This window comes from Lytechinus variegatus, chromosome 12, assembly GCF_018143015.1.
Source record: "Lytechinus variegatus isolate NC3 chromosome 12, Lvar_3.0, whole genome shotgun sequence".
Taxonomy (NCBI): domain Eukaryota; kingdom Metazoa; phylum Echinodermata; class Echinoidea; order Temnopleuroida; family Toxopneustidae; genus Lytechinus; species Lytechinus variegatus.
This window is the reverse complement of record NC_054751.1, coordinates 26,950,233-26,968,081: the sequence shown is the minus strand read 5'-3', so window position 1 is coordinate 26,968,081 and position 17,849 is coordinate 26,950,233. Positions and strand designations below refer to the sequence as shown.

Here is a 17,849-nt window from a genome sequence, read left to right as displayed (position 1 = left end):
TGTTATTAGTATCTTATGTTATGTAATATAACAGAGCTGCCAATGAGTACGTTTTGGGCATATTTTAGTGTTTCTTTAAAAAATATGATTTTGTAAAAAGAAAAACAACACAAATAAGGTTATTGGATCAATGTAATTTCAGGTAACTTTTATTTTTTTCAATCATTTGTTAATACCAGTGCGCATTTTAGCTTGCATGCAGCTTGAGCGCCGCGATGAGCATGCATGCCATGCATTTTTTTACGAAATACATATTTTTTTTGGGAAAATGCAGTTTTCTTCTTATCACAGAATACAATTTTTCATTCTCAGAAGTTGGCAGGTCTGTTATAAGCAAAACATGTATTAAACAATATTGAAATGGAAGATTCGTGTTTAACACCTACATGAACATTTATTTAGCCCTTTCCCCCCCAGGACATTTTTTAATTACATGTTTTGATATTGTATGATATTGATGAACTGAATTCATTATTGACTTGATTCAATTTCTATAGGAGTCCTCTGATGTAGATTTAGTATTTTGAAAGGATTTTCCATCAACTAAATAAACGACTACGGGGCGCCCCACATACAGACTGCTGTTATTAAAATTGATGACATTTTCCAAAATGAACTCCATATCGGTGAATGACCATGAACTACATGTCCCATGGAATGGAGTGAGATTATGAAGAGGAAGGTGTGTGTGTTATTGGAATGGTAGAATGTGTATGTGAGGATTTCGATATATATTGATGAGTACATGTATGTAATGAATACAATGATCATGGTAGTGTTTATTAAATGAGCTATAAAGGGTTTCAACTTGCCAGGTCAGATTCTGTCCTCTCATTGACTTTTTTTCCCATGGAGAGAGTATTATTAAGATTCACCTTTTTTAATGTATCATTTCAAGCTTCTGCTGTTAAAGACACTTCTTGTTCATTTCTATGTTACCATGTACATTATATCATTCAATATATTGTCAGTTTACAGGTCGCCTGTTGGACATAGTGCTACATGAATTCATACATTTTAAACAACTGAAAATTAATAACAAATTTGCACTAAAATATACTTCCAAAGGGTAGGCCTACATGTATTTCCCATACTTCTACTACTAACAATAATAATGTCATCTTTTAACCAGGTGACATGTAGCCACTAGATGACATGCCAATTATAATGGAAGATGCAATGCAAGTTAAAAATTGTTTTTTTTAAGATAACATTTTTTCTCTTATTTTTGTTGTTTCAGATACAACATTCCATCAGAAACGTCGTTGGTCATCAATACTGAAGCAGAATATGGTGTCCTTCCCAGACCAAGATATTCACATTCCACAGTCTTTTATGAGGTATGACCATTTAATTGTCTTCATGGAGATAAAAATAAAGGAAAACAAGCATTTTAATAAGAGTAATCTTGGCAATGTTGCAATGAACATTGTACTGCTCTCTTGTAAGATGATGTATAACATGAAATTTTCAACCATGGCTGCATTTACGTCATTTAGCGATAAAAATATTCTGACAATTATGCAGTTTCCTGAGGCCCTTGTTTAGTAGTGTTTTCTCTTAAATTATTCATTTTTTTCCTGATTCCCTACCCTCTATCCTCTCTCTTTCTGCCAATGCTCTCTCTCTCTTTCTTTCTTTCTTTCTTTCTTTCTTTCTTTCTTTCTTTCTTTCTTTCTCTCTTTCTTTCTCTCTTTCTCTCTCTCTTTCTCTCTCTCTTTCTCTCTCTCTTTCTCTCTCTCTTTCTCTCTCTCTCTCTTTCTTTCTTTCTTTCTTTCTTCTCCTGCTCTTCCTCTTCTTTCTTCTCCTGCTCTTCCTCCTTCTCTTTCTTCTCCTGCTCTTCCTCCCCTTGTACGTATCTTTCAGTTTTCTCTGTAATTCCCTTTTTCTTATTCACTCTCTTCAGAAACATTATTAGTCCTTATTTGTGTAAACGCAGTTCCTGTAGTGATGAGCATTCTTACCCTTATACATTGTATTTGACTTTTTGGCTATTTGCAGGATACATTTTATATGTACGGTGGATCGTTGTTTGGGAGTGCTATAACAGCAGAGATGTGGTCCTTTCATCTTCCTAGTCTAACATGGACCAACATGACGGATGGACCCTATGCCTTGGAGGGTCACAGTGCTCACATCATTGATGATGTCATGATTGTTATCTTCGGCTATAGTCCCATATATAGCTACACTAACTTGGTCCAGGAATATAACATCAGTAAGTTGAATGAAGTGAAGAGAAATATACAGTTGCATGCAAAATTATTCAACCTCCCATTGATTTGCAATAAGCCTGTTCACGGTTGTAAACTGCGCACGAGCAGAAAACGGTCATTTGAGATAAACCATGAAGGTGGCTTTCAAATTCACTGACATATAAGCATTTGTGACTTGATGATTATTCAGGTATTCCTTTCAAAATATTCATTTTATCACATCCAAACTGAAGAGTAATAAATAGAGCCTTCATAATCACTGGTATTTGACAGTAGCCTAAACAATAGTCAAATGTGCCAAAGGCAGACAATAAAACAGATTTCCAAACTTTATCCCTGATGTACTATCCTAGTCACCTGGTCTATACAATTACTTTTGTTCTTAGAATTTGAATATCTACCGGTAAAGCTTACGCAACATCTACATATGAAAATGATAGTGCTTATCCTAATGAAAAATCACAAAGGTCATTTGAGAAAAGTTGATCATAAGCTAACCGTGAACTGGTTTATTGGGTGGACTATGAGTGATCAACCTTGACTTTTTCTCTGGTTTTTCATTTGTAATAATCTATTTATGTTTGAATGATCCATTCATGTTCATTTTGCCAGAATGTACCTGTACAAAATGTGATGGGGGGGGAGGTGAACAGACTTGCATGCACCTGTATATGTATCAGAGGTTGGAGCATAGTTTAGAAAGAAAAGTAAGATTGATCTGAGCCTTATGAAATTTTGTTGTTAGGTTTATCCTGCGTGCGTATAAAGAGTTATATAATATAGAAATAATGAATGTTTATGAGTGTGATGGACAGAATACTTCATGAAGTGAAAGATGAAATGATCCATTCAACGAGGCGTAGCTGAGTTGAATGGATCATTATTTCATCTTTCCCCGAATGAAGTATTCTCCCCATTACATGAATGAAAAAAATCATTATGACACCTTTTTTTTCATATGAAATTAATGAATTTCGATGCCAAACATGCTCATGCAGTATGAGTTTGGTCTGATGATTGTTACGTCATTACAACATGCGCACTGCTGGTGACTGCAGCTGCAGTCTCGGTGTGTGCGTGCAATGGACAAAGTCATATGGATCCGAAATTGCACGATGAATGGATCCAAAATAGCATGGTTGATGACGTCATTGCAAAATGGGCTGAATGAACAATATCAAACATCCAATCAAATCACAGGGATCTATATAGGTGTCATGTAAATTGAAATAATTTGATTACTCATTTGATTTCTAATGGGCGGAGTAAAAAAAAAAAGACTTTTGATCATTTGCTGGAAAGTCAGTATGTTGTGCAATATAAATGTGCAATAATGATTATGATTGACCATTTAACGATTGCAAATGATTGTGTTATTGGGCTTTTAAAGTCTCATTAGCTTGTTCATGCTGTATTTCTTTGCCCATATTAGAAGGATAAAAAAATTGTATAGTATTGTACTTTTCTCTTATTCATATTGAAATGAAATAAAAATCCTCCCATAATATCATTGTTAAGTCTTACCAAACTTAAATAAGGCCTTAACTAGAACATTAACTGAAACAGTGTACTTTGTAGACCATAGAACTACATGTATATAGTCCCTATCAAACGACAATATTGTGTAGAGCTACCTTATATGGGAATGTTTAGTTTCCTTCTGTGAAAAACAACAAACCAAGCAACCCTGAACTCATAAAGGTTTATGAGTTGTGCAATTCTAGAATGCTTGCTGGAGGAGTTTGAAGTAGACATTTTGGTCCATATCTTGGAGTCTAGTTTAATTTAGGCCATTGTCTATAAACTCTGTGCAAAATTTCAGAGAAAACATATCAAAACTCTGTTACATTGTATATTTCCAGTGTTTATTCTGCTCTTTCGTCATGCTTTAATGACAGAAAGAAAACTGTTATACATGTCGGTACTATTTTCAGATAGTTCTGAATTATGTGTCAATGGAGCTGATAAATTGAACCAGTGTTTGTGTCACAATTAGCTGCCATTAATTAAACGGCAACTCAAAACCAGAGTTTAAATTAAATCCCACTTTAGAACAATAACCAATGGCTTGAGGAGCTGAAGTGTTTGTTTCAAGATCACTCGACTGTATAATGAACTGATGATGGCCTGGTGGTAGAATCCTTGCCTGGCAAGGGATAAATCATAGTTCAAATCCCCCTTTCTGACTTATTCTTCTAATTGAAAACTTAGCCTTATTTCCTGTGTGCAAGCCAGATTTGTCTGAACATTAATATAGTTATGTATGTTTTGGTCAGGTGGGAGAATTGAATTTGAAAGGACCATGTATTTGTGCATGGGGGTATCTGAATCTGATTAAGTTTTTCTTAGCATCAAAGGAAATCCAGTGGCCTTGGTTTGTTTCCTGAATGTAGGTTCACTATTATTGAGAACGAAGGCGGATCAATAGTGATTGTGCAAATGTTGTTAACCCATAGCCAGCCCATAGCGAACATATAGCTGGCAATCCATGGGTTGAGATCTGGAGATTCTGTATTCTTTTTAGAGTCGCCCCAAGATCTTTCATAAACAATGTTCAAGATTATTCAGAAAATCGATATTCCAACTATGGCAGAATGATATTTCCATTGACTGCATAATTGCTCGTTGCCCGTAAAAAGTAGCCCTTTAAAATGAAAGAAATAGCCCCCAAAATTCTGCAATTGCCCCCAAGCTCCTAAGAAATAATAATTACATGTACATGTATTTCTTACATACCCTGGGGTCAAAAGTTAACCCTGGCAAAGCTCAAAAAGCATTGCGAGAAAGAAAATTAAAGGTAAAATTAATGTTGATTTTTTTCCTTCTTTTAAATTGTAAGTTCAATATTAGATACACAATAGAAATGAGTTATATTACTGGAATAGACAAAGTGGATATGGGTTGTCATATCCTACAGTCTATTCATGTACATAAAGCACAAACGAGGGAGCTATATTTTGCTATATATAGTTTAGACAGGTCTTAATTGAAATATCTGAATTGCAGCCAAATTACACAGATTTACAGTGCTCATGTACTATTTACAATATAAGTTTAATATATTACATGTCTTTACATCATATAGGTTCTATTAAGTACATGTATTATGAACAATTTGTTACCTCCAGGATAATAAATCTGACTGGAAAACAAATGTATATATCAATACATATTCATTAATTTCCCCTTGAAAGGGATTTTATCAATTATTCAACATAACAAAACATCTTTTCAATGACAAATCAAATTTATGGCAGTAAAATATAATACAACATTATTCGAAACAAATACAGTAAACTGTCAATTCCTAATTAATAAAATAATAAGGAAAAAAAACAAAGAAATGATAATAATCAAATTTCAATTGCACAGGGAACAAAGAAGTGAACATACATGTATCACTTCATGCACAGTTGCACACAAGGGTTGTGATTGGAGGCATTTCCTTGTGAATTTGATCATGATGGTTGTCTGATGGCGACAGGTCAGATGACTTTTATAATATAAATATGAAATATAGGGAGCGATGAGGATGAAAGACCATACATGTATACATGTAAAGTTATCATCTAATGTTGTACTGAATATAATAAGACTATATTTTTTTATCATTTTCTTAACTACCAAATCTAACCTGAGTTCATCATGCATTCATGCTTATCAGCATTTTGCATTTGTATTACAATGTGGAATTTTCTCCCCTCCGGCACATTCCGTTTGGCTCCCAGAATGGGCAGTTTAGGAATGGTGTTGATTCATATTGAAAAAAAAGAATAAAAAAATTGATTGGCTTGATGTGAAACCTTGTACTTTGGGTTTAATTGTGTTTTTTACATGTCAGTCATGGGCCACTTTTCATCATATGATAGCAACATCAGTCCCAAAGAACAATCTAAAAAAAAATCATTTCAATATGTTTTTCTATTTTATCATGACCTAGTATTTTGACCTTGAGATAAATTAGCCGTCATAGAAAATGAGCAAGATTATTATCTAAACTGAATTATATTCACCTTCTATTATGAAAAATCTATTGTTCTAATCAGTTGCCTATCATTGCAAATTTGGAAATGAGATTTGGCATACAAACAACGAACTGAATTAAGAAAATTCCTCCTAATTTCCCTATCCCATTTGATCAATATCATAGTTAGAGTCCGAATTGTTTACTGGCTCTTTGTGGCATTTCTTTGATAAATGTTAATGTCTTTATTTGTGTGAATTTAGATAGGTCTTGAAACGTGAATAGTTTTCCAATTAGAAAAGAAAAAGTATGATGAGTAGTTTATTCTGGTTGTGAAAATGTCAAAATATAGATCTGCAAAAGATGATATTGCAGTCATTCTTATCTGACTTTCATCCTGTGTGTTTTAGTTTTGGCATCGGCCAAAGTCAATGGACTCAGTTTCATGCTTTATGGAATTTCATCTGATAAAAAATGAATATTATCCAGCTTGCTGATTAGCTGATAAGAATGCAGTTCAGTGTAGTCTGAATGATACAGACTCGGATCTAACATTTATGATTTTAATCAATACACTGTAGTAGTTTAAATTGAGCAAGTTGACTTGGTCAGTTACATGTAAGCACAGGCCTGATTGTAGGTTCAAGTCCATCTAGGGTGGATGACTAAAGCCTGCGTTGTGTGTTACCATGCCCCTCCCTTGTTTTATACTTGGTGCAGGCTATTTTACATTAAAAACACTCAGTCCCTTGGATAGGATGTTTAAATGGAGGCCCTTTGTAGAGGAGAGTCGCCACCTTTGCATGTCTGCACTATTCTTATTTAAGGGTAGGGGGAAACCCTGGTGTAGTGGTCCACCTGCACTCACCCATTTGGTTATAATATCGGTAGGGGAGACCTGGGGGGTCATAGTGATTTAGTTTGCTTTTAACCTCCCAGTCACAGACAATACCAAACAAATAATAAGAGATGATAAATATTATTTTTTAAATGAATGGATTAATATATCATTGATTTGAAAATATATTTGATTACATGTTTTTCTTTTTGTTTGCCTCATTATAGCATCAGGTCAATGGTCTGAGGTGAAGACTAGGGGAGCTGCTGTAGAAGGGGCATATGGCCATTCCAGTGTGTACCTTCCCAGCAGTGGCAAGGTATACATACACGGAGGATTCAAACTGAAGGCTGGTAAAGAACACATGCTGTCTGATCAAACATACCAATATGATATCAATACAAGATCATGGTGAGTCGATGCATTTATAAACCCTCGATCCTTCCGCACACCTAATACCAAATTAGTCCACTCAATTGAAGACTGGCCACAGACAGACGAGATGGATAATAATTGTTTTTTGTCCATGTTGGCAATTCCGTAAAATAATCAACCTTTTTATACATCCGACCCTCATTTTTCTCAAGTTTCTCTTCATTTCATAAACTGACCAAGTCATAGTCCTTTGAAAGCATTACAGACAAGTCAAAAGAACACAAAATCAGAAAATTTCATGAAGGTTTCATGTACATGTAATTGGGGTGGGACGTACATATTTTATTGAATTGCCCATATGCTCATTAATTTACTTCTCTGTTTCTTACGACAGGGGATAACAGGAGAATAATGTTCTTGGATACAGCAAAATTAGATAATATGGAAGGATTGCATCTTTTCTAAAAATGACATTGATAATCCTTTGGTCTTGTAAACAAGCAGTTAAGAAATACTTTTTTTTTGGGGGGGGGGGATTATTATACATACAAACTTGGTGTATCAACATCTGACAAAAGCAGCAGCTTTCATATACATGTTCCTTGGCTTCCGTGGGTGATCATTATATACAGATTTCACCATAAATGAATATTATTGATTCAAATTCATGTTTTATTCTTGTAGGCTTATATTGAAGGAGAGCGGTCAGCCACGGTTTTTTCATTCTGCAGTGATTCTCCACGGGTTAATGCTTGTATTTGGGGGCAATACACATACTGATAATACACGCCCTAACGGAGCCAAGTGCTACTCAAAAGACTTCTTAGCATATAATCTCGGTGAGTAATGAAATGACATAATATTGGTGATTTCTACAATGTCATAGGGTTAGGGTTAAGAGATTTCTCAGATATTCAACATTAATTGTCATGCACAAAGTAAAAACAAATCAGCAATGACATGGAAAACATATTCGTAACACAAAGGTTAGCAATGATCGTAGAACATTTTCTACAATTGATTCCATCGACTACATTGTACAATCAATCGTAAAAATCAAGCGTACGATTAATTGCTAACCTCTGTGTTACGGGACCCGGGTTGTAAAAATACAAGATATGATAGAAAAATTGACAAAATTATGGCACTTAATAGTATATGATACAAAATTACACAACCTTGATACATGTAGATGAAATATGTTGCAAAATCAAACCTTATGTATGCTGCATATATAGTTGGGCCAAAATTATATCAAATTAACTGGTGCTGTGGGAGGACCGCATCAACAGCCATTGGGCTCCAGTTAGACACTGAAAAATACAAATACGACATGGAGTCACAAGCACCACACCATATACCACTGGTCTAACTCTTACAATCCTTTTGATGATTTTGGTATGAATATACACTTTTTTGCTATCTTTCATTATGATGATAACTGAAAAGGTGATAAATGAGAGAAGGAGATGAGAGCTATGGGTAAGATGAGATAGAGGAAGCATCTGAGGATGGTAACAATAGTATTTGTAGAGGTGGTGGTGGTGTTGGTGGCAAGGAAGAGGAGGTTTCTAATGTTGTTGATGATGTTTAACCTTGTAAGGTTGATGGTGGTGGTGTTGGTGATGATGAGGAGGAGGGTTATCATGTTGTTGATCATGATGATTTAGGGATGTTTATGATGATAATTATGGCGGCGGTGTTGATAGTGACGATGATGCTGACGATGATGGGAGTAGTGATGGTTATCGTGGTGGTTATGGTGGTGATGATGATGATGATGTTAGTGATGGTGATGATAATGATGATGTTGACGGTGATGATGATGTTAGTGATGTTTATGGTGATGATGATGATAGTGTTGATGACAATGATGATGAAGAGTAGGAGGATTGTTCACATATAGGCATGGATGTGGACGATTTAAGCTATATTCTGACTGACAGTTATTTCAGTGAATCTGATAATAAATTCAGTTTTTTCTTTTACCAGAATGTGGAAGCTGGGAGTCGATAGAAATGAGCACAGGGTTACACAATGAGGTTTCTCGTTTCGCTCATGGAGCATTTATCTATGAAGAATCTATGTGGATATACAGCGGATACAATGGTCTTCTCTCTACCAGTGCCTTATTATATATCCCAGGTATATTCTTTCTTTCGTCTCGGAATTATATATATATATATATATATATATATATATATATACATATTCTAAAATTCCATTGATATTAATCGATACAAAAGTAAAGGGAGGCCTTTACCAGTTATCTAAGTGAGCACTAGGGACAAAATTTTCTGTAACCGTTAATGGATAAAACTATGGAGAAAACTAAATGGGGGAAAAAATAAGTGTTTTCAAGCTGTTTTTCAAGAGTTACAACATTGCTACAAAATAGCTTTAAAAAGGAGGGAAGAGAGCTAAAAGTAAATAGCTACAAAACAGCTCTAAATGAAAAGAAAAGGAATGCTAAAAAGCTGAATTAGGGCAAGTTACTCAATGTGTATTTGGTCTATCAAAGATTTTATAGAACATGTCCAAATCCCTTTTATGTTTGATTAATGTCTATTCATAAGAAATGTTTATGTGCAAGCACATGTGATTACATGTATCTTTGATTGATTCTGGATGTCACTCGTAAAGTGCCCAATTTATGACTGATTTATGATTCTTTCTTCATTCTTTTTTTTTCCAGGGAATTGCTCTGTTATTACTAATTCTTCCGTGTGTTGTGAAGGCCTTCCAGGCCTCTGGTGCGTCTGGGATCTCGTCAATGAAATCTGTGTATCAGTCGACTCCGTCCCAGAGATAGCCAGTAACCACTCAACCTGCCCCATAGAAACAGGTAGGTCATGTCAAAGAAGAGTACCCGATAACCACTCAACCTGCCCCATAGAAACAGGTAGGTATTATCAAAGAAGAGTACCCAATAACCACTCAACCTGCCCCATAGAAACAGGTAGGTCATGTCAAAGAAGAGTACCCGATAACCGCTCAGCCTGCCTAATGTCATATCAATGAGGGCTGGCCAATAACCACTCAGCCTTCCCTATAGAAATTGAAAGGTCATATCAAAAAGGGCTCTCAATAACTACTCAGCGTATCCTATAGAAACAGGTAGGTCATATCAAAGAGGGCTAGCCAGTAACCACTCAACCTGCCCTATAGGTCGGTCATATCAAAGAGGACTAGCTAATATCCACTCAATCCCTATAAAGTTATGAGGTTGAATGTGGACTTAAAAAAATGTATGTGGATTTAAATATCATATACATTCTTTTTATTCATTTGAGCTTGCAAGATAAACAAAAATTAATGTATAAAACTCAAATTGTTATGGTTTATTTTCTTGATAAAGCAAGATTTCGGATTATTATATATGTTTTTGGAAAACGTTTTAGCATTTGAAGAGATCATTTATCACTTCACTGTCTATCCAACAGATCCACAGTGTGGTCTAAAGACGACTTGCCAATCGTGTGTTGAGGTACCTGGCTGTGGATTTTGCGATGGAAACTGCAGTGGGCACTGTGCTGATGAGGTAAGACTGGATATATGGGATGTACCCAACTGTCTCACTGGACTAAAATAAAATTCATTTCAATTCCTTAATTCATGTGTGTGTGTTTTAACAAGTGAAATGATAATGAGGCATAATGTCGCCCACTCTTTTTCTTTTATGGGTTCAGTCATTTAAAAAGGTCATCCTTCAATTGCTTTTCAGATCGAGAGTCGAGAATGTGAGCAAGCCTCCTGTTCAGTGTTCTATAATTGTCGGTCATGTAACAGTCAGAACTACTGTCAGTGGTCTGGAGGAAAGTGTCAATCATCACAATCTGGAGGTAAGTTTGGTCATTTTATTGGAATAATTATCATGATGATGATGCTGAAGATGATGGTGTTGGTGGTGGTGGTGATGATGATGATGAAAATGATGATGGTGATGGTGATAATGATGATGGTGATGATGATGATGGTGGTGATGATATTAATGATGATGACGATAACAGTGATAGTGTTGCTGATGATGTTGCTGACGATTATGATGATGGTGATGATGAAGATGATGATAATAACAGCTATGATGATATTTTCATTTCTGTAGAACTCTTACTCACTCAAGTAATGTTATGACGTTTCACAAAAACAAGATGAACAGCACTTGAAAAGATAATCAGTTGTTATATACTTCATTTGTGATTAAATAGAAGGGTCTTGATATATTTCTTGAAAACTCCCAAAGAAGGAGATAGACATATGAATTTAGGAAGCTCATTCCAGCTCCTGATACACAATGAATAAGATGCAATAGCTTCAATAATCCCGTACTTGAAAATGAGAATAGTTGCTTTTTATTGCATTGTGAAAAGCATCTCATTTATTGAAGTGGCTGTCGATAGGTAAAGTAAATGTGAGTAAAAATTATTGATAAATTTTCAATTCTTAATGATTATCTTTCTGTTCAAATATATGTGTCAGATGTTTTCTGTCATATAATCACATTTACAAATTATTCTTACGGTATCTCTATTGTCACTTCAAATTGGTTGAGTTTGTCAAGTGCACAATATAGAGTAACGAAGTGTGATATTACGATGTCATGACCTTGAACCGGCTGGTTCTAAACTGAGTCGCAGCTGCACAATTGTCTGTACACATTTGTGCTCGCAAAAATGGTGATGTGTTTTGTCTCTGGTTGTTACCATCATTCTAAGTGCCATAACAGGGGGCCGTTTCATAAAGCTATTGTGGTTAAAAGTGATTCTAAGAACGACTGGTGATCCTGGCTATGGTTTAGCGCGTAAGAAAGGATCACCAGTCGCTGTTTAAGTCGCTCCTAACTTACAAACAGCTTTATGAAATGGCCCCCGGGTTCATTTGTTTAGAACCAGGCCGCCATGACACCATGGCAACTGACATCATCGTTTCGGTACTCTGTTATCGGCAGACTCTTTGAAATGGCATTTTTAAATTTCTTTTTGTAATACAGGTAACACAGGGTCTTGCAGCGAGCCATGCGATAATTTTGCTACCTGTTCATCGTGCCTGTCAGACAATGCTAATAGCTGTATGTGGTGTCAAAGCCAACAGAGGTGTATTGATTCCACGACGTACATGACATCATTTCCGTTTGGCCTCTGCCTTGAATGGAGGACTAATGTAGAGAAATGCCCAAGTAAGTCGGGAGATCGTTTATTGTCTCACCTGCATAGCAGAGTGAGACTATAGGCACCGCTTTTCCGACGGCGGCGGCAGCGTCAACATCAAATCTTAACCTGAGGTTAAGTTTTTGAAATGACATCATAACTTAGAAAGTATATGGACCTAGTTCATGAAACTTGGCCATAAGGTTGATCAAGTATTACTGAACATCCTATTAGAGTTTCATGTCACATGACCAAGGTCAAAGGTCATTTAGGGTCAATGAACTTAGACCATGTTGGAGGAATCAACTTTGAAATCTTAACCTGAGGTTAAGTTTTTGAAATGTCATCATAACTTAGAAAATATATGGACCTAGTTCATGAAACTTGGACATAAGGTTAATCAATCATCACTGAACATCCTGCGTGAGTTTTATGTCACATGACCAAGGTCAAAGGTCATTTAGGGTCAATGAACTGGCCGAATTGGGGGTATCTGTTGAATTCCCATCATAACTTTGACAGTTTATGGATCTGATTCATGAAACATGGACATAATAGTAATCAAGCATCACTGAACATTTTGTGCAAGTTTCAGCTCTCATGATTAAGGTCAAAGGTCATTTAGGGTCAATGAACTTTGGCCAAATTGGGTGTATCTGTTGAATTACCATCGTAACTTTGAAAGTTTATGGATCTGATTCATGAATCTTGGACATAAGAGTAATCAAGTATCACTGAACATCCTGTGCGAGTTTCAAATCACATGATCAAGGTCAAAGGTCATGTAAGGTCAATGAACTTTGGCCATGTTTGGTTTTTTTGTTGAATAACCATCATATCTCTGTAAGTTTATTGGTCTAGTTCATAAAAAGTGGACATAAGAGTAACCATGTATCACTGAACATCTTGTGCGAGTTAGAGTAGTTTTCAAAGTCAGCACTGCTGCTATATTGAACCGCCTGATGCAGGTGAGACGGCCAGAGGCATTCCACTTGTATAGATAAATGATAAATTAAAAACATATTAAAAAGCACGATTGGAAAAGAATCTGCTCCATGAAACAAGGAGTGTAATCTGATTTGATATAGTTAAAAGTGCAACAGAATATTTGCGATTGATTGCAAATATTTTCTTGCAACACCCCCTAAATCTTCAAAAATCTGCTTCAAATTGTAACATCTTCAATAGAGCTTCAATGTAGCTTGGATTACAAGCACACATCACAATGCCCATTTGTAGTAGAGCTTCATTGGTAGTTTTGCCCATGACACATTGATCTCACTTTGTTCTTTTCTTGGAAGAAATATGTTCTGACTACCAGACGTGTGCCGAATGCCAGGGCGATCCTGGATGCGGTTGGTGTGATGCTGGCAATAGAGACGGTCTAGGGGCGTGTATGACCGGTAGCTACACTGGACCCATCAACACGGAGCTTGACCCCGTGGTTGATTACGCCATGTGTCCCGCACAGAGGTGGTATTTCGTCCAGTGTCCATGTAAGTCAACCTCCAACACACCCCCCCCTTCAAGTTTGTTGAGTGTCGTAGCATGTGATAGATGGATATATTCTGAATTAAAATAAATCAGAGAAGTAATCTAGTTTGTGAAAACATGAGCTGCTCTCTTCAGTATTTGCCTTTGTTGATCTTGCCTCTGAAAAAAAAGTTAAAAAGAAAGCAATAAAGCAGAAAAAAATACAGTATAAAATTACAATTATTTCGGCATATTAAAAGCAAATGAAAAGCTTTCAAAATTCTGTCCTTGATTTCCAATCTTTTTCCTTCCCTTGATCTGTTCTTATTTTAGTATATATTCCTGATCATAGAAACACATTCAAGTTCAAGCTCTCCATTTTTTATATACTGTAGCTTTACACTAGTGCATGATAGTGGAATTCTATTATAAATAATGTCAGTTGAGTGAGGATAGAAATAAGATGACGAGGAATTGTGTTATTTGTTGGAAGATTTTAGGATTTAGAGGTGAATCTGTTCACTGTGAAATAGAACAAGTAATTATTTAATGTGATAAAACCATTTGTTCTGTAGTCCTAAGCTCAGTTTTAGACCAATAATGAAAATCGTTGGCAAGTGAAATTTTCTTCCAAGAGAGAAATTTACATATATATGTAATAATAATAATAACATTTGTAGGGGGCTTTATACTGGTGTTTCAAACTACCCTATTATTTATTGGAAATATTATTATTCCAAGACGTGAGAGTTAGACCAAGACCTAGACCAAGTCTGCAATGCTTGATTAAGGTCTTGGTCAGGACCAAGGCATTCCAGAAAGCCAGGGCTTATTCATGAAAGAAAGAAGTAATATTGGTCTAAGACTGATTGTGTCTGGTTTTGTGTCCGTTGATGTACATGTTATTTGTTGCATGTTGCATGAGAACATTCTTGTGCATTCTGTTAGTATGCATCTTGACATCTCCCCCCCATCACTCCAGTTATTAAATGGTTGCTTTATTCATTTCATGTTGATTTTCATGCAGAGCAGAGGATATGCCACTCATTCAGCTATTCTTTGAGTCCAATAATTCTAATTTTCATTTAGAATTTTCACATAATATGGGATCCCCTGTAGAGTTCAAACATTGGAATGATTTGTTCAATCACATTATAAACTCATTTTGATATAACAAAAAAATGTTTATGAATTATGCAGCTCAAAGATTTTTCAAATATTGAAGATTTTGTGCATTTTGTTCTTATAATTCATATTGTGATGATTCTCCTTAAAAAACAACATTAATTTCATTTAATTTCTTCTTGTCTTCAGCCATTCTCTTTCCTATCTGCATTGATATATTCTGTCACTTCCTCCTCCTCTTCATTCCCCTCCCCCTTCTCCTCCTCCTGTCCTCTTCCTCCTCCTGTCCTCTTCTTTCTTCCCAGTGGCGCAATGATCAAAATGTTTTGAGGGGGCAAGATATTATGGATTGGATAAAATTTATAAGTTGGGAACTACCAAAAATTTTCGATGTTTTCACACAAAAATCCAAATTTGTGATAGATTTTTACATAATTTTCAGAAAATTATATCATATATCACCCTTCTCTTTTTTCCTTTCTTTCTTTCCCCCCTTTTTTTCTAGGTCTTAATTTTTTTGGGGGGCAACCACCCCTACAATCCCCCAAACTATACACCACTGCTACCTTTCTCATCTCCTCCCCCTCCTAAACCCTTCTCTTCCTCTTCCCACCCCCTTCTCTTACTCTTCCTCCTCCCTTTCCTCCTCCTGCTCCACCTCATCCTCCTTCTCTCCCCTCCTCCTTCTCTCCCCTTCTTCTCGTTGCCTTCTCCTCTTCCCCCCTTGACTCTTCCTGTCTTAATCTCTACATATATGTATCAACCTCTTGTCTCAGCCCTTCTACCTCTGTCATACTCTATGCATAGTCTATGTCCTCTCTTTGTATCGGGCTTCCTATCTAGGTCTACCCCTTTAACATACGTCTAATCTCTCTTAACTTCTCTTCTTCATATACTCAATCTGCCTTTATCACCATGTTATAAATGTAATTATTTATCATATAGCTTTTCATAGTACATTACTAGCTTCCATTGTTCCTTTTCATTCCACATAATGGATAAAAAAATGTTTTTCTTCAAATTCTTAAGATTTGACAACTAATTAATCCATAGAGCAATGTTCATTCAGTTATTGAATTCATATTATAGACCAACCATGTAGTCTGTTGCATACAGACCTGTTTAAAAACTCTCCTTCATAATACTGTTTGGATTGTAATGATTTTTAATGAATGGCTGATATTGTGTTTTACCTATCATTTCATTAATTTCTCTTTGTTTATCATTTTCATTTTCATGTAGAGTATTTTAGAGTTACGATGTACATCACCTCCATTTTGTTATTTGAAACTTCGCTGCCCGTTTCATTTTTAACCGTTTCTTAATCGACGTAGAAATACTTGAATGTTTGTGATTAGCTGCTGAATATTTTGTTCTTTTCTTTATTTTTTTATCTTTGTTTTTTTGTTTTGTGCATTTGGTGATCCTCCTCCTTGGATTCTGCTGTCCTTACTCCTCGGTCCAACCAATCTCCATCATTTGTATCCATCCCTAAACCCGTTGGACACACACATAGCATGCCAGTGCAATGGTCACAGTACCTGCCCGAAAAATTCGTCTGAGTGTGGCTTGTGCGAAGACTACACAGAAGGTGCGACAATTTTGAAAGCTTTTGCTGTTTTTTCTTATTTTTTAGTTTAATCGATGTCTGTTTCATTTTCTATACAAGTTTGGTTTGACTGTGTTTTTGCTTGAATTTATGTACCCTTGCTTTGTATGGCTGTTTGGGTTTTTTCATATTTTTGATGGTAGTACTGTGTTATTCACATTATTTTTTCTACAGGTATACATATAAGATCTGGCTTAAAAAAAAGAAACATGAAACTTATGTCTTTGCTATGAGATTTGAGTGAGACTTGTCCAGTTTGATTTTATACATATAAATATAGTCTTCAGTCTCCTTAAATAAATGCTTGAGTAAACCTGGCTGACCCATCAAGTTTTTCTCGTACATGGACAAAATTTCACAGGGGCTCGGGGCAATTTCATTCTGGAAATGCTCAAAAGAGACCTGGTAAAATAAAAAAGGTCAAGCCTTTTCCTAGGATTGTTATCAAAATCTTTCACTAGTTTTACTGATTATGTTGATGTTATTTGCGTCGCTCCTTATACTGTTGTGTTAAACTGTATAAACTTGTCATTTATGTCCATGCTTCGAGGTGATTGGTCTTTGATCTTCAAGCTTACTGTAATCTCTGAATGTATGCCGCATCTATGGCCTTTACACAAACTGCTTTACTATAGTTATGACTGGCATAGTGATAGAACCACCATTGCACACTTTTTATAAATAAGTCTGTTGTTTTTATGATGGAAATGTATATTTTACCTTAGACAAGATGAGGAATCGTTATCATAACTATTATAAACTTTTGACTATAACTTCACATAATGAGTGTACATCTGCCTAAATCAGGCTGCAATTTTACCTTGTACTTTTTAAGTGTTTAGTACTTTTGATCGTATACTGATCATAGAGGTACAACAAATTTTTATCTGAATGCTGGCAATTATACATGATGTATGAGCAGAAAGAGAAGAATGTACTGAATAATTCAATTGCAATCCCAATGCAGTGTTTTGTGCTATTTCTGAATAAATCATTGCAATGTATAAATTTGCTATGGAATATTCATAAAAATCAATATTTGGGAATTAAAATTTCTACTTTTTTTATTAAATTTTTTGTAATAAATTTATATTTATAACAA

At 35.5% G+C, this 17,849-nt stretch overlaps 1 protein-coding gene across 5 annotated transcripts in view; it reads left to right on the top strand.

Moving 5' to 3' along the window:
* LOC121425669 (attractin-like protein 1) overlaps positions 1-17,849 on the top strand; it is an 89,427-nt gene that overhangs the window by 46,304 nt on the left and 25,274 nt on the right. For all 5 annotated transcript variants that reach the window (XM_041621824.1, XM_041621821.1, XM_041621823.1 and 2 more), the window contains exons 7-17: positions 1,241-1,340; positions 2,002-2,218; positions 7,246-7,429; positions 8,078-8,232; positions 9,386-9,538; positions 10,089-10,238; positions 10,837-10,934; positions 11,118-11,235; positions 12,384-12,569; positions 13,842-14,036; positions 16,655-16,729. In XM_041621824.1, coding sequence (XP_041477758.1) covers positions 1,241-1,340; positions 2,002-2,218; positions 7,246-7,429; positions 8,078-8,232; positions 9,386-9,538; positions 10,089-10,238; positions 10,837-10,934; positions 11,118-11,235; positions 12,384-12,569; positions 13,842-14,036; positions 16,655-16,729 — 1,631 coding nt within the window. The remainder of the gene's footprint in view (positions 1-1,240; positions 1,341-2,001; positions 2,219-7,245; positions 7,430-8,077; positions 8,233-9,385; positions 9,539-10,088; positions 10,239-10,836; positions 10,935-11,117; positions 11,236-12,383; positions 12,570-13,841; positions 14,037-16,654; positions 16,730-17,849) is intronic.